General features: G+C 33.7%; 1 protein-coding gene across 1 annotated transcript in view; it reads left to right on the top strand.

The window, feature by feature from the left end:
• The window catches only part of DNAJC1 (DnaJ heat shock protein family (Hsp40) member C1), a 179,692-nt gene that overhangs the window by 43,313 nt on the left and 109,645 nt on the right, over positions 1–26,734 (top strand). Inside the window, exons 2-3 of the mRNA XM_045534683.1 lie at positions 22,383–22,484; positions 22,967–23,013. Of these exons, the coding sequence (XP_045390639.1) occupies positions 22,383–22,484; positions 22,967–23,013 (149 nt within the window). The remainder of the gene's footprint in view (positions 1–22,382; positions 22,485–22,966; positions 23,014–26,734) is intronic.

Here is a 26,734-nt window from a genome sequence, read left to right as displayed (position 1 = left end):
TACAACTCCCCACAACAAAGAATTATCTGGTTCAAAATGTCAGTAGTGCCAAGGTTGAAAAAACCTGACATACAAAAGTGGTTTAGAGTGAGGACTACCTAGGCAGACTGCTTGGTTTCATTTCATAGCCCCACTACATGTGAATCACTTAGAATTGTGCCTGGGATGTTGGCGGCTATTGTTTTGTTGTTTCTCAAGAAAAACTAAAATCTAATCAAATAAATAAAATGAGAGCATTTGGAAATTTTCATATTATAAGTATTAATATAGAAAATAAAAAGAATGGCTCATTAATAAATTAATACTCTGGGGGAGTTTCTAAACATAATTGTTAGACTTATTATTTCGTATATAAGTTACTTTTTAAGCTGTTCTAAAAATTATGTCCTGAATATTGATGCATCTCATAGAGCAGTATCCTTTGGATTGAGACATTATTTCATTGACCTTTTCTCATAGGTTCTGTAGTTGTAGTTTTTGTTTCTTTGAAAGTCCTAACTCTTATAACATAGTTGAGGAAGTATGTCTTCATAAAAAAGGGAAAGATTTTAAATAATTTTGATTTGAATTGAATTCCTGATTTGTTTCTTCATTTTTTTTTTTCTTTTGCTTTCCTCAGTGTTAAATCCTTATTCTGATCTTTCTCCATTCATAGGCTGTTGAAGACATTTTGGGAAAGCATTGTTATGACTACATGCTGAGGGTCCCCTGGGAGTGTCTAATTTATTAAACTCTAGATTATTTTTAGAGATAATAGAAAATGCTTATTTTAACCACATCCTGGTTTTATTTCCTCTTTTAATAACTTGTGGTATACTGTAAAATTCATTAATATTAAGTAATTACTTGTTCTCCCTACTATTCCTATCAGTGAAGCAATTCATGAACTGTACTACATTAAAACACATGACTTAACTAAATAAAGATTTAATTTAAAATTTTTATATACCTTGCAAATATAAAAATATCCAGAAAAAGTTTAAGATTTAGAGGCAATGTACAGCGCTACTGTTTTCTAGGAACAAATGACGACATTATTTTTTTCCATAATTTGAAATAATAACTGCATAAGTTAAATATACAAACCTATTTCTTAAACTAAAAAAAGAGGGTGTATAAGTGGTAAAGAATACATAATTTTTCCCCCGTCTTTACTTTCTTCCTTTTTTTATTTAAAGTTCAGTTTTAGTTTTTTACCACTTGATGGCAGTGATGGAGCTAGAGCTACCCTAAGAAGGTTAGGGCAAGAACTCATTATGCATAACAAAAGGGTAGGTACAAAGGAAATCCCTGACATTTTAATATTATTAACATTTCTAGGTGATATTACTTATATTGCAAGTGACAGTAATAGGGGGAAAAGCCTCTAGATGGAGCTTCAGTACTTTCTAAGGGAGAACATTTGCTGTATCCTTCCAAATGCTTACTTTATGTTATTTTACATAATATATTGAATCCAGAATGGATTTTTTAAAAATAATATTTAAGAATGAATTTATATCAGTTTTAATTTGGGATTCACCAAATCTAATTTGAAAAAATGGCTATTTATCTTAAATTTCTATTTCATTTTAATATTTGTTAATAAAAGTATGTTAAACTGTGAGTCAAATATTTCTATCTAGTATTAAAATGAGTTGCATATCTAACAAGTTAGTAAAAGACATTTAATTTATAAGAAATCAGGTGCTTAAAATTGAAATTGCCTTATAAGTAAGCAGCACCATCTGTATTGTTAATTGATAAGCCTATTATTCAACATTTGAGTTCTTAAGAGAACGTAGTATTTCAGTTTCTGGTGGGATACTTAACTACATATTTACACATACATATATATATAATTTGTGTGTATATATATATGCACTTATATTTTTGAACTGAATTCTAATTAAAAATGACAAATCTATACAATATCAAGTTCTTTAGTTGCTACTTTATCAGTAAGGCAATTGGCATAAGAACATTTTAATGTTAAACTAGTTGGGAGGAACATTAAGTTTCTGAAATATAGTCTTAACTATAACAGAAGATTGTAATTTTTGCTAAAATTAAAAATGTGATTTTTTTCACATTTACATTGTGTGTATATTATGTAGATTTTAGAAATCTAAATGTAGTTGCTTTTCATCAAACTAAATGTTATTGTTTCCTCAAAATTTGTTAGTAGATATTTCTTTGCACATGGGAGACTTTCTATTTTCAGGATTTATGCAAATTCTAGAAAACTAACTCTGTTAAATAAACGATCACTCTGTTATCTTGTGTTGCAGCCTTTAGACAGGAAAACACAGATATTACTCAATACATTTGGAATTAGCTGGCATATCTAACAAGTTAGTAGAAGACATTTTATTAAGAAATCAGGTACTTAAAATCAATATTACACCATAATTAACTACGATTATACGGCTATGCCTATTATCATTCAACATTTGAGTTCTTAAGAGAACATAAATGCTTTTTCTAATTCAGTTCAGTTTTTAAAATAGTAACTAAAAGCTTTGGAAATTTTTATGTAAAATGTTCTTTTAAAGAGTATATGTGTTCTTTAAGTAGCGAATGTTCTTACTTTCATTGGAAATGTTTTTCTTTTATAGTCAAATAATCTGTTATAACTATATATTGAAAGGAAATTGTTATTTTTTATTAGAAGAAAAACAATGTTGTCAGTATGCTGTTGATTTTAGTGTCTATTCTTTGAGAGTAACAAGAAAACTTGAAACAAGAATAGTAAGTTTTCTTACCTTTCTACTAGGATACCATTACCTAGGTTAACTTTGGTCTCAAAAGCATTCAGTGTGTGCTATTGCTTTAAACTGCGTATTCTTTAGGACTCAAAATATTAAGTGGGAAGTCTTCGGTAATATTTGGTTTGGAATTGACATAAGATAATTGTTTCATGTTGAAAGAGAATGTGAAACTAGAAAATCATATGAGAAGTGAAAAAAAATTCTTTTGCAGTGGTTTGACTCATTTTCAGCTTCTTAAATAAAAATGTTTTGCTTCTTCTCTATTGAGACAAAAACATCACTAAAACAAAGTAACTACCAGTAACTTTTTATTATTACATTTAACAATAAGGTTAGCAACAGTTGGTTTTCTTTTTAGCTAAGCAAATATGGTGTAAATTTATTTCAGGCTGCACATATAGTCAGCTAAAATTGCAGCATAACTTGCCTCAATAGTAACAGCCTCCCAGAAAGTCATGTGTCGCTTTATTTGTACCTTATCTAATTAAGTTTTTCAGACTGTAGTAAGAAAGGAACACATTTCAGAAACATTGCCTAAGTGTTAAAATATTCTTTTATTATTAATACCTTCTAAACTTATATAATTGCAGTAAATTAGCTTTCAGTTGTGTAATGAAGTGAACTTAAAAAGATATGCTCTCTCAAGGGTAGGAAAACTCCAAATCAATGAACTGTTATGCTACTAAAAAGATCTATAAATGGTAACCTAGTAATAGTAGTCACTAATGAAATGAATTCATCTAAAATAGTTATGGTTAAGTTTCAACTTAAATTATGACTTGAGGAATCTCTTTTGACAAAGGGAAACTGACATTTTCCATTTTTCTGAAGCACTTGCACTGTGAAGGAATGGTTTATATATCAAATTAATTTCACATGTTAAACCTTTTTTAAGGGAAAAAGAATAAAGTGTGTTGTCATTTGCTATAGTTATATAAGTTTAAAACTGTCTTTAATTTGGTGGAGGGAACCTTCTCTGTTTCATAGTCATTTAGGTTGCTGGATTATGTTTTCTGCTAATTTTAACCACTATGTTGGCATTATGTAGTATTATCTCTAGTTTTGAAAGCTTTTCTAGATTACTTTTTTATCTTGTTAGCAGTAGATCCAAAACCTAAACTGAAGCATTTTTATTGACTAATGCTTCCTGTTATATTTAGAGTGTTATACTCACTTTCAGTATTAATACTATAAATATCATTAACAGTAAATTTTATCAGTGTTGATAAGACAAAAATAAACTAACCAAGTAGAAAAGGACCATCAAACTTCCTTTATTTCTTTTTCTAAACTAGTTTTTTAAATAAATTTTCCTGAAATGTAGTCTAGTTAACAGTTTTTTTAAAAAACTGTATGTTGAAAGTATAATAAGCATAAGGAAATCTATAGAAGTTATTATTATAGGGCTTAAGAAAAATCTGTTGATTTGTCAACACATTCTTTGAATATACAAAAAGTAATCACTGAAACAGCTCTTGCTGATAATACAGACTTTGAACAATACAGATACGTTTGTCAATTCTTAAAATGTATCTGGATAGTTCTATATACCATTAGATATACAGGTATACCTCGTTTTATTGTGCTTTGCTTTATTGCACTTAGCAGCTATTGCATTTTTTACAAATTGAAAATTTGTGGTAATCCTATATCCATCAACTCTGTGGGTGGCATTTTCCCAACAGCATGTGCTCACTTCCTGTCTTGGGTAATTCTCGCAGTGTCTCAAACTTTTTCATTATTATCATATATGTTATGATGATCTGTGATCTTCAATGTTACCATTGTAATTGTTTGTAGGTGTCCTGAACCACACCCATATAAAATGGTGAATTTAATCAATAAATGTTGTGCGTGTTCTGATTGATCCACCAACTGGGCATTCCCGCATCTCTCTCCTTCTTCTCAGGCCTCCCTATTCCCAGACACACAACAGTATTGAAATTAGGCCAATTAATAACCCTACAATGGCCTCTAAGTGTTCAAGTGAAAGGAAGAGTCACACATCTCTCACTTTAAATCAAAAGCTAGAAATGATTGAGCTTAGTGAGGAAGACATGTTGAAAGCTGAGATGCGCCAAAAGCTAGACCTCTTGTGCCAGGCAGTTAGCCAGGTTCTGACTACAATGGAAATGATTTTGAAGGAAATTAAAAGTGATACTTAAATGAACACATGAATGATAAGAAAGCAAAACAGCCTTATTGCTGATATAGGGAAAGTTTTAGTGGTCTGAACAGAAAATCAAACCAGCCACAACATTCCCTTAAGCCGAAGCCCAATCCAAAGCAAAGCCCTAACTCTCTCCAATTCTATGAAGGCTGAGAAAGGTGAGCAAGCTGCAAAAGAAAAGCTGGAAGCTAGCAGAAATTGGTTCACGAAGTTCAAGGAAAAAAGCTGTCTCCATAACATGAAAGTCCAAAGTGAAGCAGCAGTTGTTGATGGAGAAGCTACAGCAAGTTATCCAGAATATCTAGCTGAGATAATTGATGAAAGTGGCTACACTAAACAGCACATTTTCGGTGTAGACAAAACAGCCCACTATTGGAAGAAGATGCCAATACAGGATTTTCAGAGCTAGAGAGAAGTCAATGCCTGGGTACAAAGCTTCAAAAGACAGGCTGATTCTGTTGTTAGAGTCTAATGTAGCTAGTGACTTAAAGTTGAAGCCAGTGCTCATTTACCATTCTGAAAATCTTAGGGCACTTAAGAATTATGCTAAATCTACTCTACCTGTACTCTATGAATGGACCAACAAAGCCCAAATGACAGCACATCTGTTTACAGCATGGTTCATGGATATTATAAGCCCACTGTTGAGACCTACTGCTCAGGAAAAAAGATTTCTTTCAAAACGTTACTGCCCATTGCCAATACACCTAGTCACGTAAGAGCTCTGACAGAGATGTACAAGGAGATGAATGTTGTTTTCATGCCTGCTAACACAACATCCATTCTGTAGCCCATGGATCAGGGAGTCATTTCAACTTTCAAGTCTTTTTAATTGTTTAAGAGATAACATTTTGTAAGGCTGTTGTGCCATAGATAGTGATTCCTCTGATGGATCTCAGCAAAGTAAATTGATAACCTGAAGTTTAGTTAAAAATTATTCTTGTGGATGACTGTACATTTTTGCCTTTGTAGACTACCACAGGATAAAACTATATGACATGGAAACTTGGACTAAGAATATTTGTAGTTTGGAATACATTTTAAATAAAATCTAAAGCATATTTGAATAAAATCACAGTTTTAAACACTGGTATTCATACAAAATAACATACAAATACACAACTAGATTAAAAGTATGCTATGTATATGTTCCACAAAACTGCACTTTTCCCTAACTCTCCCAATTACAAAAATAACCCCAAAGATTTAGAGGACTGGTTTACCTACTTTGGCATTAGAAAGTAATCACTTATTGAAGCATGGGTACTTCAAAATAGAATAGGACATAACCCTTTACATCTAGAAATGATTTAAAATAACTTACCAAATTGTTTAAAAGTAGAGAATAGAAAAGAAACTGTACTCAAATATATCCGGAAATTATTTCAACAATTAAACTGTTGAATTTCAACTATTCTATTTCAAACTATTCTATTTCAACAGAATAAACTATTCCTGGTTCTAATACATATGTAACATGAAAGAAAAAATCTGAACCTTCATTCTTAAACTGGTTAGGCATTTCACTTCCCTTTCTGGGAATCTTACGTTTTTCTGTTTTTTGTTTGTTTGTTTCGCAGTAGACAGAAAACATTTAACCCAAATATGCATCTACATTTAAAAACTTTTAAGTACTGAAGAAGAGCAAAAGTCTTAAAAATATATTACCTCCAATGTAACTGGTGAGGTCTGACCTCCTGCTAGGACAGATATAATTTGGTTGAGGTATTCTTCTGAATTAATTAAATGCATTTTGCTAACATCTCTATCCTAAAAAGTCTCCATTTGGGAGTGAAGAATGAAGGTGAGATAAGCAGCAAGCATTTTAAAGATGACGTGCTTTTAACTTGTCCTCAGCTTCTTTGGAATCTTGACTGGATCCCTAATGTATAGTAGTCCCCCCTTATCTGCAGGGGAAACATTTCAAGACCCCCAGTGGCTACCTGAAACTGTTTTTTTCATATACATTCATACCTTATGACAAAGTTCATATACATTCATACCTTATGACAAAGTTTAATTTATAAATTAGGCCAAATAAGAGATTAACAACAATAATAAAATAGAATAATTATAACAATATAGCATAATAAAAGTTATGTGAATATGGTCTCTCTCTCACAAAATACATCTTTTCAGACCCAGTTGACTGTGGGTAACTGAAATCGCAGAAAACAAAACCTGCATGGGTGGCGGGGGGACTGCTGTATACTATGGGTCCCCAAACACAGTCTGCCTGGAATTAGAAATTTTCCATATCAATTCCATCAATACTGACTTGAAGATCATTGTGATAGTACATCTGAGTGCTCTTTAGATTCAATATTTTGTCATTTACTTTGTTCCTAGAATTATTTTGTGCAGTGGTTTCTGACATTCTTGAAAATTAGGAAATGTGCAGAAGTTCAAATGTTCATAGTTAATAGCTATTTTAACATTAAAGACTGCAAGTTGGTAAGGAAATAAGGACTGATTAGTATATTTTTATTGTGTCCCATTTCTTTGAATCATGGCACTAGAGATATTGAGAAATTAGACTATGTATTTGCCTTGTTTCTTTCTTCTGTGATGTCTGCAAAGGTTGGCTTATAAATTGTTACAAATAATGATTTGTAAACTAAAATTTGGGTCAGCAAGACAGTGTGACAAATATGCTGAAGTAAAATATTTTCGTTTTTTCAGAGATAAGAACTATCAAACCCTTCCTAGAGGATAATAATCAGGAAATAGTCACTATTGCATAAATAAATTGGGGCACTGCTATGGTTTGAATATATCCCCCCAACAAACATGTATTGGAAACAGTTATGTTTCTTTAAAAAGAAAACTTCTCTGAGCCATATATCTCCTTCCTTTCAGCAACCAAGTTTCTCAAAAATCTCTCTTCCATTTCCTCACTTCCCACTCACTGCTTACCCAACTCTGGTTTGGCATCTGTACCCGTTACTCCACCAAAAGGACTCTTCCCAATGTCACCAATGATCTTCATAATAGCAAATGCAGCAAATATCTTTTAGTGTTCATTTTACCTGACCTTAGCACTGATAATGTGGACTGTACTTTTATTCTTGTAATAAACCACACATTTCTGATATCTACTTAGTTTCCTGGTTTTGTCTCCTGTCTTCTTTGCCAACTTAACTTTGCTCTACTACTGAATAACTGACATTCTTCACAGCTCTTTTAGGCCCTTTATATATTATCACTTTTTTCTCTAAGAAATCTCATTCATACTTATGGTTTGACTTTTTTTCATATACCAATGGCTTTTAAATCTGTCTAGTCAAAACTACTACTTTGAGTTTCAGAAATATTAATATGTATCCAAATGCTTAATTGACAGTTTCACTTACCTATTTCAAAGGCACCTCCTACTTGGCAAGCTCATGGTCTTCTCTGCCTTTCTAATGATCTTCCAGTGTTTTCCTGCTTCTGTGAATGGTATCGGTATCCTTATTTGTGTAAATCTGACAGCCACAGTTACCTATCATTTCCAACTTTCCCCCAATCTAATTCATCAACAGAAGTTCTAATAACGCTTTTCTCTTGTCTGTTTCTTTTTAATTTTTAAATTATTTCCCAGCTTTATTGAGGTATAATTGACAAACAAAAATAGTATATATTCAAAATGTTCGCCGTGATTTGACTAAGAACATTATTTACTCTTAATTCTGTCTCCCCTGCAGATTACTCAAGACAAAATCATTGCCATTCTTCTGCAATACTTTAATTCTGTCTCCCCTGTGATTATCCTAGACTTATCCAGTCTCTCTCACCTGTGCCATAGTAGGATTGCTCCACTGAGGAAGTCACTATGATCAGGTAGCTACCGTGATCAGCTTACTACAACTGCTGCCAGCTTCAGAACCATACCTGCCCCGCTCAAAGAAGTACCCAACAACCCATAAAGCTAATGCTTGAACACTAGGGCCTTTGCTAACACCGTCACAGAAAAGCCCATGGCCTCATTTGCCATCAGATGTGGTCATTTGCTGCATTTCTGTGTTCTATGTCAGAGTGGATCTGATAGGCTAAACCTTAAACCACTTTCAGTTTTTTGCTGTCTAGCCTCTATAATATGGGAAGGCATTCTAGAAATGCATTATCTAATATAGTAGCCACTAGCTACATGTGGCTATTTAAATCTAAATTAATAGAAATAAAATAGAAGTTAAAACTTAATTCTTTAGTCATGCTACTCACAGCTCAAGTGCTAAGTAGCCACATGTAGCTAGTGGCTACAATGTTAAACAGTGCAGATCCAGAACATTTTCATCGTTGTACAAAGTTCTTTTTATACAGTGCTGGACCAGAAGGAAGGTGGAATAAATATCCACTTTATTGCAGAAGCCGTGACATTTGAAGCAGGGTATACTTAGAACAGAGTCCCATAGAGGGGCACGAATAGGTGGCTCTGAGTAGGATTGTGGAAGCACTTGGATGGCTGATGAATTATATAAGGAGCCAGAGGAAAGAAAATAATTGAGATTTACTGTTAGATTTTTGGCCTACGCTGTTAAGTAAAGAGGTACCATTTACCTAGAAGAGAAAGACTAGGGAAGGAGCAAATTTGGGGAGCTCCCCAAGATTCATAATTTATGCTTTCTAGTGGGAACTTAAAAAAAACATAAATTGAATTGGTCTCTGTTTTCAAGGGATTTACAAACCAGGCTATGAATAGTTTAGAAATTTACCCTGACGATCTTTGAAGAGAAAGTAAAAATGTAGTGGAATATTACATTTCTATTTATATGGAGCTAAACACGTGCCCTAAAAATGTAAGTTAATCTCAGAGATCTAAAGAAAAGTCTTCAATGTCATGCCATTGCACTTCTGGTTTGCACTTTTATTTTGCAAATTTATCAGTCTTTTTACATGCTGTAAGAATTTGTTCGTGAAAATTGGTGGATAATATGAAAAAACAAATAGTCTGGTAAAAACAGTGGACTGGTTTCAACATTGTGTGTGTACATGCTGGTACGCTTTGCTGTACTGCAGTGCCACAAGCTAATCATTGTGTTTCCCAGATTCACTTGCAGCAGGTATTCTGGATTTAATGTAACTTTGGCTAGTAAGATGTACTTTTATAAGTTTTAAAAGGTAGAAATCAGATGGAGGCCATGATTCTGCTGCATTTGCTTTTTCCCTTTACAGACATGGGTGCCTATCCATTTTTTATTGTTGTGGCGTGTATTTGAAACAAACATTTGCATCACTGCAGCCATCTTTCTCACTTTCCTGACTGTGTAGGAGAGAAACACACCAGTGGGAAATCAGACTAACCAGTTGAGCAATAGCAGTCAGTGAAGAGTTTAAGAGATCCAGCTGTGGGCACTGGGGACATGTCAGCACATGGGCTGACATTTAGGGCCAGGGCTCTTGACTTTGGGAAGGAGACTGCCAAGAATTAGATAACCTGGCAGGAAACGCAGCAGAAAAAAAGCCTTGTAAAGGAAACTAGAGCTCTGGGATTAGGGACCAATCTGTCTCTGAAAGGGAAATAAATGCACAACTATATTAGGTGAATGACAGATTTTAAATGTTTTCTGTTAACACATTTAGAACTATCTGGGCTGAGCTTTCAGATGAGATCATGTGGCCCTGCTATGAGAAGGTACAGTATGCAGAAGCGGAGGAAAGGAAGGAAAAGCAGATATGTGACCATTTTCCAGATATAGAAACTGAGGTTTAAGTAATTAGTGAGACACTGTCTGCTGTATTTATTTTAATCGTACTTGTGAGGGAATTATTTATTTTGTGTATCTTTCAAAAGAACTAGCTTTTTTCTTTTTTTGTTAATTTCAGCATTCCTTCTTTTGGTGTATTTTATTCTTATTCATTCATTTTGAGTTTGTCTTGTTTAGTAAATAGCACTTAAAGCTACATACATTTTCCTCTAAGTAGAACTTTAGCTCTCAAAGATTTTGATGTGAAACATTTTCCTTTTCACTGATTTCTAGGCAATTTGTAATTTAAACTTTTATTTCTGTGTTTTAAAAATTTAGAAGTTGCTGAGGTTTTTTTATCATTTGGTCACTGATACTGATTTATTGTTTTAAAATATAGGTTGTAAAATATCTCTGTTTTAGAATTAAGGCTTCCTTTGTGACCAAATTTATTACTCATTTTTTTTAATGAGCCCTGAATATAGGTCTGGTATAATCTGCTGGTAATGTATATATTTGCGTACTTGTATTAGGTTATTAAGTAAGAAATACCCGATTTCCTTCAGTACTAAGTTTGACACTTGCTATCTCTGACATTTCACTTTGACACTTACTGTTTTGTTTTTCTTGTGAAGGTACATCCTGCGTCTTTCAAATGCACATTCTGGCTTGTGATTATCTTTAAATTTTTTTTAGAGCAATTTTTGTGAAACCATGGATAAGTCAAAAATTCATGTTATTTTCAAATATGAATTCCTTCATGGAACTAATGCAGCACAGACATCTTGAAATATCAATGAAATGTTTGGGAAGGATGTGGCTGATGAACGCAAAGTGCATGGATGGTTTGAGCAGTTCTGTTCTGGGGATTTTAATCTTGAAAGTGAGCCATGTGGGCGACCTGAGACCAAGGTGGATAATGATGAACTGAAAGCTGTAGTGGAAGCAAATTCATCTCAACCTACATGTGAATTAGCAGCAAGGTTTGACATTACTATTCCAACAATATTGGACAATTTGAAACAAATCAGCAAGGTAAAGAAGCTGGATAGATGGCTTCTACATGAAAATGAGCGTCAGAGGAGAAATTGTCCCGAAGCTTGCCTTTCTTTGCTATCACGACATAAAGGCGAACCATTTTTACACCGTATTGTGATGTGTGATGAAAAATGGCTTCTTTTTGTCAATCACAAGCGTTCAGCACAATGGCTGGATAAAGAGGAAGTGCCAAAACACAGTTAAAAACTGAATGTTCATCAAAAAAAGCTAATGGTGTCTGTTTGGTGGTCCAGTGCTGGTATTATCCACTACAGCTTCACGAAACCTGGTCAATCAATGACAGTGGATGTCTACTGCAACCATTTGGACAAATTGATGAGGATGCTTGTGATTAAGCAGCCGAGATTGGTCAATTGAGACAGGGCAATCCTCTTGCAAGACCAGGGTGGACCACATGTTGCACAAACAACACTGCTCAAACTGTAGAAGCTGGGCTTGGAAATTCCCTGTCATCCACCTTATTCACCAGACCTTGCACCAACTGACCACCACTTCTTCCAGGCTTTGGGCCACTTCTGGCAAGGAAAAATATTCAATTCTAAGCAAGCTGTGGAAAATGCTTTTTGCAATTTCATCGCCACTTGCTCTCCAGGCTTCTTCACTGCTGGCACAAACAAGCTACCATTAAGATGACAAAACTGTGTTGATAGTTTAGGCACATACTTTGATTAATTTTACTGCTTATTGAAATATAATAAACTTTTGATTTGAAATCAGACATTTCATATTTAATGACCTAATACTTATGTAAATATAAGCATCTTAAAGTTGTTTGTTTTTAAAAAAATTACTATTCAAATTCTTTATAACTATGCTTATTTTGGGCTTACTTGATCTGTCATTCTGGAAAAGGTATATTAAAGTCTTCTACTGTGATTGTTTTTATTAAGTTATTTTATTTAGGAGTTTTTGCTGTTATGTGGGTGAATTTTGGGTGTTTGGAACAAAATAGTTTATGACTACTTAAACTTATCAATGAATTAGACTTTTTATCATTACTTCTTACCACACTTTGTCCTGTTACTTACTTTTGACTTTGAATTCCTATTTGCTGATATTAATATCAACACTATTGCTTTTTTTTTTTTGTTTTGGTTTGCTTCTCTCTTTGTTCATCTTTGTTTTCAGTCTTTTGAGTTTTGTTTTTAACTCAATTTGTTGGTTATGTGTATTTTAATAAGGGAATTCAGTATATGTTTATAGTTACTGAGAAACTAATTGCTCAATTTTGTTTTTTCGCTCTTGTCTATTATACTTTTTTGTTATTTTCCTTTACTTGCTTTTGTTGGCTTAGTAAAATTTCTTTTAATTTGGAAATTTTCATGTGCTTTTCTGTTGCACAGTGGTTACTTTCTGATCCTTAAAGATGATAATAAAACCTGTATTTCTGTAATAATGAATGAAAATCAAATAATAGCTTTTGCTTTACCACTTACCCTTCTTTGCTTCCCTCCACCTCCTTTTTTTCTTTTTTAAAAATTCTAGGCTATTACTAGTTTGTCTCTTATGGCACATGTCTTCTGTTTCAAGAACACTTGCTAAACACATATATCACAAATTACCAATCATAATACTGTTATATTTAATTATATATTGTATGATTTATTGCTCACTCCTGTTCTTTTTTGGCTTTTTATCATGAAAAACTTAAAACATACATAACAGTAGAGGGAATATTTTAATGAATTCCTATATATCCAACACTCAGATTTAATAATTGTCAACATTTTGCTACATTGTCCTTTTTTTCCTGAAGTACTTTAAAATGACTATCAAACATTATGACAGTTTACTCCTGAGTGCTTCACTGTGCATCTCTTGATAAAGATATTTTCTTGACCAGAATGCTATTATCCCACCCCATATAATTAATAAGTCCTTAATAGCATCTAGTATACAGTGCTTATTCAGATGTTCCTAATTGTCTCAAAAATGTCTTTTTATCCTGGTTTTGTTTGAATCAAGGACCAGGCAAGTTCCATATATTACATTTGGTTCTTCTGTCTCTTAAATCTCTTTAATATAGAACTGTACATCCTTCCACCCACTGCCACCAACTTGTTAAAGGGACCTCCTTTTAAAGATAAATCTGTTGCAAGATACAGTCTGAGATAACTAATCTAGTTACCAGATTATAGAAATGATGATTTTGTTTTGTGAATAGTTGGTCTGATGTTCCTGCCATCTCAGTCCCCCAGTAATTAGATATCAAAAGCAGCTGTCTCTTGAGGCCTCAGTCTTTTATCTACATTTTAGAGAATGCTTACCTTTTTAATCTTATGAAGATGGCAGAGGTGTATCCAACTGAAATAAACATGTTATTGACCCAAATTTATTTAAGTACAAGTTTAAAATAAGGGGGCAAACCACATTCCTAAAATAAAGGGGCAGAAAATCTTCTTCTTTTACTACACTGGAAATTTTTATCTGATTCGTCAAGAAATCATTCTTACTGACCTTGACTCTCAAAGAATAATAAATATTCTATATCAATAACCAGGATTTGATATAGATTAACAATCAGGATTTGATACAGTTTAACATATCGTTGGTTACTATATATAGCTTAAGGCTAAGAATTTCAAAGCTATAATCTTACATAAATTTCAATAGATTTCTCCAAAGACCATTGACTTTAACAGTGATCTATGATGGAGAAACCCGAAGCCTCTCCCTGTTTCTTTTGTAACATATTAACCACCCAGGCCCAGACCTAAAATTTATCATGAAGTAAACTACTTAATTATGTTTATTATTTTTATTTGCCGTGGAAAATTATTTTTTACTTTAAAATTTATTTTAAAAATATTTTCCTTTTTCAATTTATTTTATATGTACCTGGTATAAAATCCTGTGGTCCTAAAGATATTGTGATGAATATATGTTTCCTGGTTTATCCTCCTTATCCACTGACCAAACACAACTTCCTTTAAGTGTCTCTATTATTTATTTCTTCTAGTGCTAAATGTACTTCTGTACAGGTATAACCTTTGCTTTGGTTTGGTTTGGTTTTGGCTTTTTGTTGATTTTTTTGAGGTGATGGAGATGGGGTGAGAAAGCTGTATTGACTGATAAATTTACATGTAGAGGTCATAGTAAAGAGCAAAATCATTAGGAAGAGTTTAGCATAAACATTTAATAAGTAATATCAGATGCTAAAATGACCCAAAACCCTAGTCAGAAAGATTACATGAAATTACACTTACTCCTCAATTAACAATGAGGTTACATTCTGAGAAATACGTCATTAGGTGATTTTGTCATACGAACATCATAGAATGTACTTACACAAACCAAATGGTGTAGCCTGTCACAGTGTATAGCATGTTATTGTACTGAATACTGTAGGCAGTTGTAACACAACATTAAATATTTGGGTATGTAAACATATCTAAACATAGAAAAGTACAGTATAAAAGATTAAAAAACAGTATACCTGTATAGGGCAGCTCCATTATAATCTTATGGGACCACTGTCATATATCTGTCTGGTCTGTCACCGACCAAAATGTCCATTATTTGACACATAACCTTGAGGCAGTTGATCTTGGTTAGTAACACTACACAAATTAAGGTTCCTTGATATCAACCACAGTTTAAAGTTTCTCAACTATGTGACTAAATATACAGTTTGTATGACTGTAGTCTTCCTTCCTTATGGAATCTGATAACCATATGTATGACCTTCCCCTGTAATATTCCTAAGGTTTTTTGTTTTAGGACAATAGGAAGTTTTATTAAGAAGAGTTTACTCTGGTCATATCCTAAATAAGGTCTTCTGATTTTTCGTGGGAGTTAACTAGCCACGTGTTTTTCTACAACCTGATGGACATGAAAAAAAAAGGTGGATATCACATGTGTGGAGACACTGTATAAATAGAATGAGTTTTAGATTATTGGCAATCCATTGACCCCATCAGGGATCAACAAACTATAGTCCATGTTCCAAAAACCATCACTACCTATTTTTGTAAATAAAATTTTATTGGAACACTGCCACACCCATTTATTTATGTATTGCCCGTGGCTGGCTTCTCGCTACGATGGCAGAGTTTTATAGTAGTCTGTTGGGCTACTATAAGAAAATACCTTATACTGGGTAGTTTATAGACAACAGAAACTTATTGCTCACATTTCTGGAGGCTGGGAAGTCCAAGATCAAAGCACCAGCAAATTTACTGTATGGTGAGGGGCCATTCCTCACAGATGGCGCCTTCTGTGTGTCCTCACATGGCAGAAGGGCAAAAAAGGGCAGCTCCATCGGACCTCTTTTTTAAGGGCACTAATCCCATTTATGAGGGCCTCTTGACCTAATCACCTCCCAAATGCCCCACCTCCTAATACCATCATGTTGGGGATTAGATTTCAGCACATGGATTTTTAAAGAACATAAACATTCAGGACCATAGCATTATCTTTACCAGTGTTCTTTATTGCTTTGTGCTGATTTAAGTTACTGTCTAGTATTTGTTTCTCTTTCAGCTTGAAGGACTCCCTGTAGCATTTCTTACAGAGCAAATCTACTAGCAGTGAACTATTATTTTTTGTTTAACTAGACTATCTTAATTTCTCTTTTATTTTTGAGGGATGGTTTTGTTGGATACGGAATTCATGGTTTACAGGGGTTTTTTGGTTTTGGGTGGTTTTTTTTTTTTTTGCATTTGAGTATGTTATTCTACTACCTCTGGCCTCCATAATTTCTGATGAGCTATTAGCTGTTAATTTTAATAGGGATCCCTTGCACATGATGAGTTACTTCTCTCTTGCAACTTTCAGAATTCTCTCTCCTTTGTCTTTGTCTTTCAACAGTTTAAGTACAGATGTCCTTGGTTTTATACTACTTGGGTTTTGTTAATATTCTAGGATGTGTAGATTCATGTCTTTCATCACATTTTTGAAGTTTTCAATCATTTTTTCTTCAAATATTTTTTCTGTCCCTTTTTCTCTTTCTTCTCCGTCTTGTGTCTTGTGTTCTCACTGTATATTTGTTGGTACTCTTAATAATGTCTCACAGTTCTCTTAGGCTCTGTTCATTTTTCTTCATCCCTTTTTTGTTCTGTTCCTTAGATCAGGTAATCTCAATTGACCTATCTTCATGTTCATTGATTCTTTCTTCTGCCTACTCAAATCTGCTGTTGAGCCCCCACCTAGTGAAATTGTCATTTCAGTTATTGTATTTTTCAAATACAGAATTTCAGAATTTCTATTTGGTTCCTTTTCTCCCCTCCCTCCCCCACTCACCCCACCCCGCTTGAGGCAGAGGCTCGCTCTCGCCATGGGTAGAGTGCAGTGGCGTCATTGTAGCACAATACAACCTCAAACTCCCGGACTCAAGCCATCTTCCTGTCTCAGCCTGCTGAGTAGCTGGGACTACAGGTGCACACCACAACTCCTAGCTAATTTTTCTATTTTTAGTAGAGACAGAGTTTCACTCTTGCTCAGGCTAATCTTAAACTCCTGAGCTCAAGCAATTCTCCCACCTCAGCCTCCCAGAGTGCTAGGATTACAGGTGTGAGCCACCACACCCAGCTATTTGATTCCTTTTTAAAAGTTCTGTCTTTTTCTTGATATTCTCAATTTGGTAAAACATCATTCTCATACTTTCCTTTAGTTCTTTGTGCATGTATATTTAAAATAGTTGATTTAAAGTCTTTGTCTAGTAAATCCAATATCTGGACTTTCTGAGGGATAGTTTCTATTAATTTCTTTTTCTTTGTGTGTGGACCATGCTTTCTTGTTTCTTTGCCTACCTCAAAATATTTTATTGAATACTAGACATTTTAAATATATAATATGGCAACTGTATTCTTCCACCTCCCCAGGATTTGTTTTTGCTGCTTGTGGTTGGTGTTGTTTGTCTAGTGACTTTTCTGAAATATACACTTTTGTGAAGTGTATGTTCTTTGCTTTACTGGCCACTAGAATCTCAGTTCAGTTAGCTTAGTGATCAGCTAATGATTCAGCAGAGATTTCCTTAAACATTTGGAACCAGAAGTATACAATCATTTGTCGCTTAATGATGGGCATATGTTCTCAGAAATGCATCATTAGGCAATTTTGTCATGGTGTGAACATTGTAGAGTGTATTTACAAAAATCTAGATGGTATGGCCTCCTCCACACCTAGGCTGTATGGTATAGCCTATTGCTCCTAGGCTGCAAATCTGTACTGCATGTTACTGTACTGAATACTGTAGGCAATTGTAGCACAATGGTAAGTATTGGTGTATCTAAACATAGAAAAGGTACAGTAAAAATATAGTATAAAAGATAAAAAATGGTACAACTCTATAGAACACCTACTATGAATGGAGCTTATAGGACTGGAAGTTGCTCTAGGTGAGTCAGTGAGTGAGTGGTGAGTGAATGTGAAGACTTAGGACATTACTGTGTACTACTGTAGACTTTATAAACACTGTACACCTAGGCTACACCAAATTTATTAAAAAAATTTTTTTCTTTGTTCCATAATAAATTAACCTTAGTTTATTATAACTTTTTTACTTTATAAACTTTTTAATTTTTTTAACCTTTTAACTCTTTCTTAATAACACTTAGCTTAAAACACAAACACATTATATAGCTGTACAAAAATGTTTTCTTTATATCCTTATTCTATAAGCTTTTTCTATTTAAATTTGTTTTGTTTTGTTTACTTTTAAGCTTTTTTATTAAAAACTAAGACACAAACACACACATTAGCCTATGCCTACACAGGGTCAGGGTTCACTGCCTTCTACCTCCATATTGTGTCCCACTGGAAGATCTTCAAGGTCAATAACACACATGGAACTGTCATTTTTTTAATAATAACTTTTCTGGTGTATCTCCTGGACGGCCTGCCTGAAGCTGTTTTACAGTTAGCTTTTTTTTTTTTTTTTAATACGTAGAAGGCATATGCTCTAAAGTAATAATAAAAATTATACTGTAGCATAGTAAATATATAAACCAGTAACATATTTGTTCATTATCAAGTATTATGTACTGTACATAATTGAATTTGCCATACTTTTATACGACTAGCATCACAGTAGGTTTGTTTACAGCAGTATTGCCACAAACAAGTGACAAGTGAATAATGCATTGCACTATGACATTAGGATGGCTAAGATGTCACTAGGTGATAGGAATTTTTCAGCTCCATTATAATCTTGTGGGGTCACTGTAGTATATGTGGTCCATCATAATGGAAATGTTGTTATGAGGTACATGACTGTATAAATGTATCTCCCAGTGGGTTCTATGTATATATTGGGGCATGCCTTCTGGGCAGTTTACAGCTCTTTCTTAGCCTTCAGTTTTTTCTTGTGCAGAGCCTGAAGATCAGCCAGAGGTGAGAACTTAGGGCCCTCTCAGGTCTTTCTGAGCATGTGCTCTGAAAATTAGAAGGTATGGCCTTCTAGTTTCCAAGGAATATGTGGGAGCTTTACGAAGCCCTTATTACCCACAAAGCTGCTCGCTCCCCAGTCTTTGCTCACTTCCCAGGCTTTTTGATGTATTCATTGTTTGCCTCAATTGCAATCCCTTGCCCCATTCAGTACTTGCTAATAAATTTACCTTTAAGTGTTTTCGACAAATGCTCTCTCTGCCCTGGTGGAGTTCTGAGTTTGGCAAAATAAAGGCAAGCCCTTTACACAGTGTGTCAGGGGGCCAACAGACAGGTCAAAATAAACAACTACAGTTCTTTGAGAACAGGATCAGCTCTGCTCCCTCTGGCATTAGGAACCCACATCAAGAACTCAGATTGGCATCTTCAGGACCCTTAGTGAAAATCGCCTATGTTTTTCTTAAGAGTTTGCCTGATTGCTGTAAATTTTCACTGGTATTCAGAGTTCAGATAAAGTTGGTTCTTGACAGTTTTTGCCAGTTTATTCACTGTTTCTGTGGAGAGACAGGCTCTTTTAGTTCCCTGCTCTGCTATTTTCACTGACATGCTACCATGTTGTTTCAGTTTTGATGAGAATATATTGCTTTCAGTTTTTTTGATTTTTGTAAAGAGTAACTATATGTCTCTTTATAGAGGTCATCCGAGTGCTAAGATAATTCATATTTAGCTTGCCAAAGAACCATATGACATTTAGAAGAAAAAGAATCCTGGCAAATGAATCCAGTAGATGGCCTCATATCAAAAGTGTTAAAGATGGCCAATTCACCCATAATGCTATCAAAAATTTTTCTCTACAAGCCGGAGAGATAAAAGGTCTAATTGGCTGAATATGGGAGATGAATGTTCTAACATTCAGGCCTTTAATAGAAATGTAATGTAAAATGTGTTAAAGAAGCCAACACATACCAGAGTCTTTACCTTTAAAACTCCAGTGGAACCTATTCACATTGCAGTTCTGTGGACATGTTCCATATAGTTTATCAGATCAACAAGAATGTGACAGCTGTTCTCACTGCCTTCTCCAAGCTGTATCTTCTTGTGCAGTTACTCAGCCTAAATATAAATAGTCAATATAAAGATTTCTGATTCTGAGGCAGCGTTTTCCGGCTTTGAATTATGTTTTCATCTGTGTGCCAGCAGTACGAACTTGAGGAAGTTACTTAACCTTTCTCTGCCTGATTTACCTCTTCAGTAAAATGGGCCTGATAATAACTGTTCACACATCATAGGTTTGTTATGAAGATAAAATAAGTTAGATTTATTGAGTAACTAAAATGAAATAAATGTATAAGCTAGTTTGAGGTACAACTTGTATAGAGCATGTCTTTGTAGATAGGAAAATGGTTTTGTTTTTCCACTTTCTCCACTTAGGGTAAAGCTTATTGGTGAAATAACTCTACTGGGTGGATCCTCAAGAGGGAAATAGTAATAGTCAGGCACTATTTGTGTGTAGCCTAAGAAACTTGTTTCTTGGTCAGAAGACAACTGTCTATATCTGTAGCTTGGTGAAAAACAACAACATGAAGTTAGTGAGATGCATCCTAAGGCTGGGATGCAGGAAGATGATCTAGGGGACCAGGAGGGTAAGCCAAGATGATGAGAGACAAGGCTAAGAAGATTGGAAAACATAGGCACTTGGGAGCTGCTGAAAGGTTTGAAATAGGAGAACCATCTGGCTCCATTTGCATTTGGGGTACCCACTGTGGCAGAAAAATGGAGGACTGGTGTCAGAAAGACAAGAAAGGAAGCAGGGAAATGCCTTAGGTGACTATTAGTCATTTTTATTTTTAAGGAAGTCATAGATGTTCCATAATGAGCATGTATTAATTTTGTAATGGAAGAAAATACATACATTCTTAATTTCTAAGAAATCTACTTTTGGAATAATTTTCTTTATGACATAGTCCCAGTTTAATAAAATCTAAAATTAAAATCCCAATTAGAAAATAGTTATTCATTTGGCACTTGATCTCTTTGCTCAACAAAAGGATTCATCACAGATTTTCATTAAATAATCATCCTTTTCTACCACATTACCTATCCTTTAATATAGGGAATATGTCAATTTCATTAAACAAATTAGAATGAAAATTGCAACCATATTATTAATACCTGCAATACTTACTTTGCCAATTTTATAGCTCCTCAGCCCTCCACAAATCACAAAATATTCATACCTAGGGTAGCATACTAGCCTGCAGCAACAAGCCCCAGAAAACTGGTAATGAAAATAATGGTTTATTAAGGAAAAATTGACAGACTAATTAATTATAGTCTCACTTTGTCTGTTTCTAACTCTGTTTCTTTAACAACTATTTAGTCCCAAGTATATAGATTTTTTGTTGTTTTTTTAGTTATTTGAACATTTTAGTAAAGTAGTTTTAGAAATTAGACAGCTATCAAACAAGAGACAACATTTAATAGAATAATACCAATTTTACTATAATTTGCCCCAATGTGAATGTTATTGGAATATCTTTTAAACTCAGTAGACATCAAGTTTTAAACCCCAGCTTGATAGTGTACTCTTTGTTATTGTCATGCATTTTATACTGACCATGTAGAATGATGTTCTGTGATTTTACCTGTGCACACAGGATTACATAAAATGTAATTTTAACATCCACTTAATCTGAAGTACTGAACCATAATGACCTTTTAAATATATTTAAACTGTACTACTAATACATAGATGTTGGGCAAATTTATTTCTACAAACCAGCCTGAGGAAACCAGACAACATTGAAAACACTTTAAATACTAAATAAGTGTTAAGTGCAATATACATAACTATTTCTAATCATAATTATTTTGGATAAATGAAATTCTAACTGCCTTCAAATAGGCGTACTTTTTGGCATGTGAAATTGAGATTCCATAGGTTGTTGCTAGATGATAAATTCAATATAAATAACAATAAAGAAACCACATATGGTTAGTCTGGGATTCAGAAATTGGCTTTCAGATTCTCAAATAAATAAAGACCTTCTTTGAAGGCACACAGATGTATTAATTTTTAATTTGTTTCTTTTTGATCTCTTAATTACTGAAAAAGATTTATTGGTTAATTTTAAGAAGGCAAGTGTTTGAAAAGTTTTGCCAAATACTGTCTTCTTTAAATGACTGTATGGCAATGAAAGGTTAAGACGAGAGCCAAATTAGATTGAATAATTGTTCAGTCATGTGGGTCAGGCTAGTTGCATAGCCTGGTTGTTAGACTGATTGCTCAAATTACATTGCCTGGGGTCCTGCACTTGGTTGGCTGTCTTCTCAGATCTTAACAAGGTTCTGGGAATTTCTTTTTCTGACAAAGTTTGCTTTGTATTTTCCCCCTCCCCCTACCACCTCCAGGATGCTTCATCTGCAGACATCAGAAAAGCATATCGTAAGCTTTCACTAACTTTACATCCAGACAAGAATAAAGATGAAAATGCAGAAACTCAGTTTAGACAAGTAAGTGAAATATGCTGTAATATATATTTTGTGACAAATGTGTTAATAAGTATGTTTATTACAGAAATATTAACATATATAGAATGTTTCCATTTGAAAATGAGGTAGTAGTTTAAAAATATGTATATATTTTAATTCAACTTTTTTACAAAATACGTTTTTATCATTTTGTATTAGCATCTCAATTCTTAGAGGGTCATAATTTTCTTGTCTAAAGTACAGCTTTTGCTTTTATAATTCATATTTTAAAGTAACTATTACTTTTGCATCTTTCACAAAGATTCATTTTGATATCACGTAATTTTTTAACCTCTTAAGGTGCAACCAAAAACATAAACTGTTACTGATATTTGAGATTTTACTGTTTATTGTATATATGGGCACAGAGGGATTTCTGCATGTACATTATAGTGCTTTCACCTTCCTACATGATTTCTTATAATTGAGAGTATTTTTATTTTAAAGTAATGCTTCTATTTTAGTTGGTGGCCATTTATGAAGTTTTAAAGGATGACGAACGAAGGCAGAGGTGAGTGTTCATTTCTGCTTTTGAATTAAGATCTTATAGTTTCATGCCATAGTTTCTAAAGGAAAGAATTAAGTCTCATGAAACATTTTGTTTATTGTAAGTTAGTATTTTGTTTTTGTTCCTTCCAAGAAATGCAATGTTTTTAAAATACGTTTGGAGCAGAATTAATTTCTATTGAAAATATTCTCTAGGTTGATTTGATACTTACAGGCTTCAGGATCATGAGTCATAACGTTAGCAAGTCCTGGCTTCATTAGATAAGATTTTTAACATGGCTGTTTATGCCCTGGGAAATACAAATAGCACTTGACTTCAAACAAATGTCCATTCTTTTCAATATATCCTAATGGCTCCTATCTGAGCTTGGTGGTCTTTTTCCCCACTCTTCCTTAAATGTTTGAGACTTAACTGTTAGTGATAGTCAAGTTAATACCCTTTCTTGCTGTTTCCTCACTCTCAGAATGATAAATCCAATTAAATAAGCTTGTATAAACCTGTAGAAGATAAGGGATGGAAAAAGAATATTTGCTTCTTTATCCTGTTTCTTTTGCTTCCTTCCCTCTGCTCCAGTGATTCTGCATTTAGGGTTAAACTTCAGAGTGGAGGCAGCCCCTCACTCTAACACTTTTTTGTGCCCCTTTCAGAAGAGGGGTAATATATTTATATAGTGGTTTATAGTGCCAGTGACTTAAGAGGAGATTGCAGAGGGGCCCCTTTCCTCTATTGCTACAGAATGTATGGAATGTAGACATGATTGTGGTGGGTTTCAGACATTTTTAAGTCAGACTTCAGTAAGAAATACATTTTGCATCATGCCTCAGGACACACACACACACAACTGAAACAAAAGTTTCAGAAAACTTTTTATTGTGTGTGAAACATACTATTTTCTATTCTAGGCTAGCCTAAACTAGGCTTTTTTATTTTTAAACAATGCTGGTTGTGGTCCTCTGAGTTAATTTCACAAGACACTAGTGAGCCACAATCCAAAGTTTGAAGATTTTGTTCTACAGTAACAGTGCCTTAAAATAAAAATAACCTAGGTATTTCAGATTTAAGCTAAAGATAGCCTCACTGTCTGTATTTCTCTATGGGGGCTAATACCCCTTAAAGACAACCGCCCAAAATATGCTATGTGACATTCTGAATCTTCAAATATATTCTCTGGAATTATTCTGTATCCTAAAATGTTAGCTACCACTCTTGGTTCTCATCTGAAATCTTTAACTTGAATACCTCAGTTTGTCAAATTGCAAAGCAAGGATTCAGTATATGCTCTTAAAGTGTTCTTTGCTTTATAACAAGGGCTGGCATTGGTCCAGATACCATAGCAGACATTCCTCTGGTTTGAGATAATCCATAATGTTGAAAGAGTCCTGGAAGTGTGTTGAAAGAATTGTTGGTCATTCTGTGCATATTTTCTAGTAGGTTTCTCTCAGTGAGCCTCTAGTTTTGTTTCACACGTTAAGAATGTGTCTGTAAAGATAGCTTTATTTAGTCTTCTAACATCTTTGGCTTCAGATTTTATCTTTTTGTTTGTTATCTTAAAAGTCAGTAAACTTTGTAACAATTTCTTTCAATTACCAAAATTATTTCTATCTTTCCAAAACAAATCACTTCTTATGTATAAATTGTTTCTTCATTAACATGGAATCATCTAACATCATCTCTTAAGGATTAGTTCCCTCTGCATTTACTTTGGAGTGTTGGTAGAAAAAATGGATTTGACAGTTACACAAACAGCTGTAATATTTATACACCCTAAGGCATAAGTAACTTTTTGGTAACTGGTTTTCCTTGAGGCAAAAGTCTTAGCTAATCAAGCTAAGAATCACTCCTCTAAAGCTTGCACCTGAGGCCAGGTGACCTATGAGTATTTAAACATACTGGAGAAAAGCATCTCTGCAGACAATTACCTAATGTTGATAATTCCTTTAGAAAAAAAGCACAGTCGGCTTTATCTTCTAAAAGAAGCTTGTCTCATATTGGCATTAAAAATGCTTTTTGGTATCCCAATTATTTATTATAAATATTCATTGAATAAATGCTTTTAAGTGCATAACCTTCTAGGAATTTGCAGTTTGGAAAATTGTCACAGACATATTTCCTGTTTATTTCCCTTACATATAATTATGTTTTCACTGAAATCAGTTGCATTCGTTAAATTTTGGTGGAAAAGGGAATAGCAATGAAATAGATAAATTAACAAACTGGATAACCTTTTTTTAAAAAAAGAAAAGGCAAGTTTTATTTTTTAACAGCCTTATTTAGATAGAATTTGTGTACCATAAAAAGTCACCTGTTTTAAGTATACAATTCAGTGATTTTCAGTAAATTTACAGAATTGTGCAAACCATCACCATAATCCAATTTTAGTACATATCACTTCAAAAAATTCTCTCAATGCATTTGCAGGGCATCCCCGTTGTTATCTCCAGCCCCAGGCAATCAGTGATCTACTTTGTGTCTATAAATTTGTGTTTCTGGACATTTCATATAAGTGGGATCATGCCGTATGTAGTCTTTTGCATCTGGCTTGTATTAACATAGTGTTTTTGAGTTTCATCCATATTGTAGCAAAGACCAGTAGTTCATTCTTTTTAATTGCTGAATAGTATTCCATTGTGTGAATATATTAATACTACTTTTATTTATCCATTCACCAGTTGATGGACATGTAAGTTGTTTCCCCTTTGGGGCTATGATGAGCAATGCTGCTACAAACATTCACATATAAATCTTCTTGTAGACATATATTTTCCTTTCTCTTAGATACATTCCTAGTAGTGTAATTGTGAATAAACCTTTAAGCCTTTTTCTCCCCACAGGGATAGACTATAGCATGAAAATACAGTCACATGCCTCATAATGACATATTAGTCAATGATGGACCATATATATGATGCTGGTCCCATAAGATTATAATTCTGTGTTTTTACTGTACCTTTCCTATGTTTAATTAGGTTTTGATATACAAATACTTACCATTGTGTTACAGTTGCCTACAGTATTCAGTACAGTATATGTGTATGATAGGCTGTACCAACTAAGTTTGTGTGCTCTATGATGTTCACACAACGACGAAATCACTTAACACAACATTTCTGAGAACGCATCCCCATCGTTAAGCAATGCGTGACTATAACAGGTTTTCCTGGTTAGTGTAAGGAAACCTAGCATAGCAGCCTTTTCTAAACTCCTTAGCTAACTTGTTTATTTTGGAGAACAGTAGCCTAGCAATGTTTCAACACATTTTTATATGCATGCCCTGCTTGTTAGCTGAACTGAAGTAATGAGTACCAATCATTACGTATATGCACTAGATTGTGCTTTAGTAATGTTAACATATTGACTGTTGTCTAAAATCTGTTGTAAATTTTTAACCAGTCTTATTTTGCTAACCCAATTGTGCAGCTTTAAATTTTTTGTCTATTTTATGTTACTTTATTTATAAAAGTTGAAGGTACTTTTTAAGTTTACTAAATAAAATCGTGTTTTATTTACAAATGCAGTTAAAAGTATAATTATCTCAGGCATAATCACTAAATTTTATAAATCCATTATCTGGTTATTGTAAACTTCATTACATATGTATTCAAGTCAAAATAAACATTAATCTTAAGAATAAGAACTCTATTTTAGAACTTCCCTAATTAAAAAATATAAGACACCTATTATATACAATAAAGTTCTATATACCGTAATTTTTGGCATTTTTTTA

The sequence above is a fragment of the Lemur catta genome, chromosome 1, assembly GCF_020740605.2.
Source record: "Lemur catta isolate mLemCat1 chromosome 1, mLemCat1.pri, whole genome shotgun sequence".
Lineage (NCBI taxonomy): Eukaryota > Metazoa > Chordata > Mammalia > Primates > Lemuridae > Lemur > Lemur catta.
The sequence above is the reverse complement of the archived record's forward strand: the minus strand, read 5'-3'. Positions and strand labels throughout refer to the sequence as shown.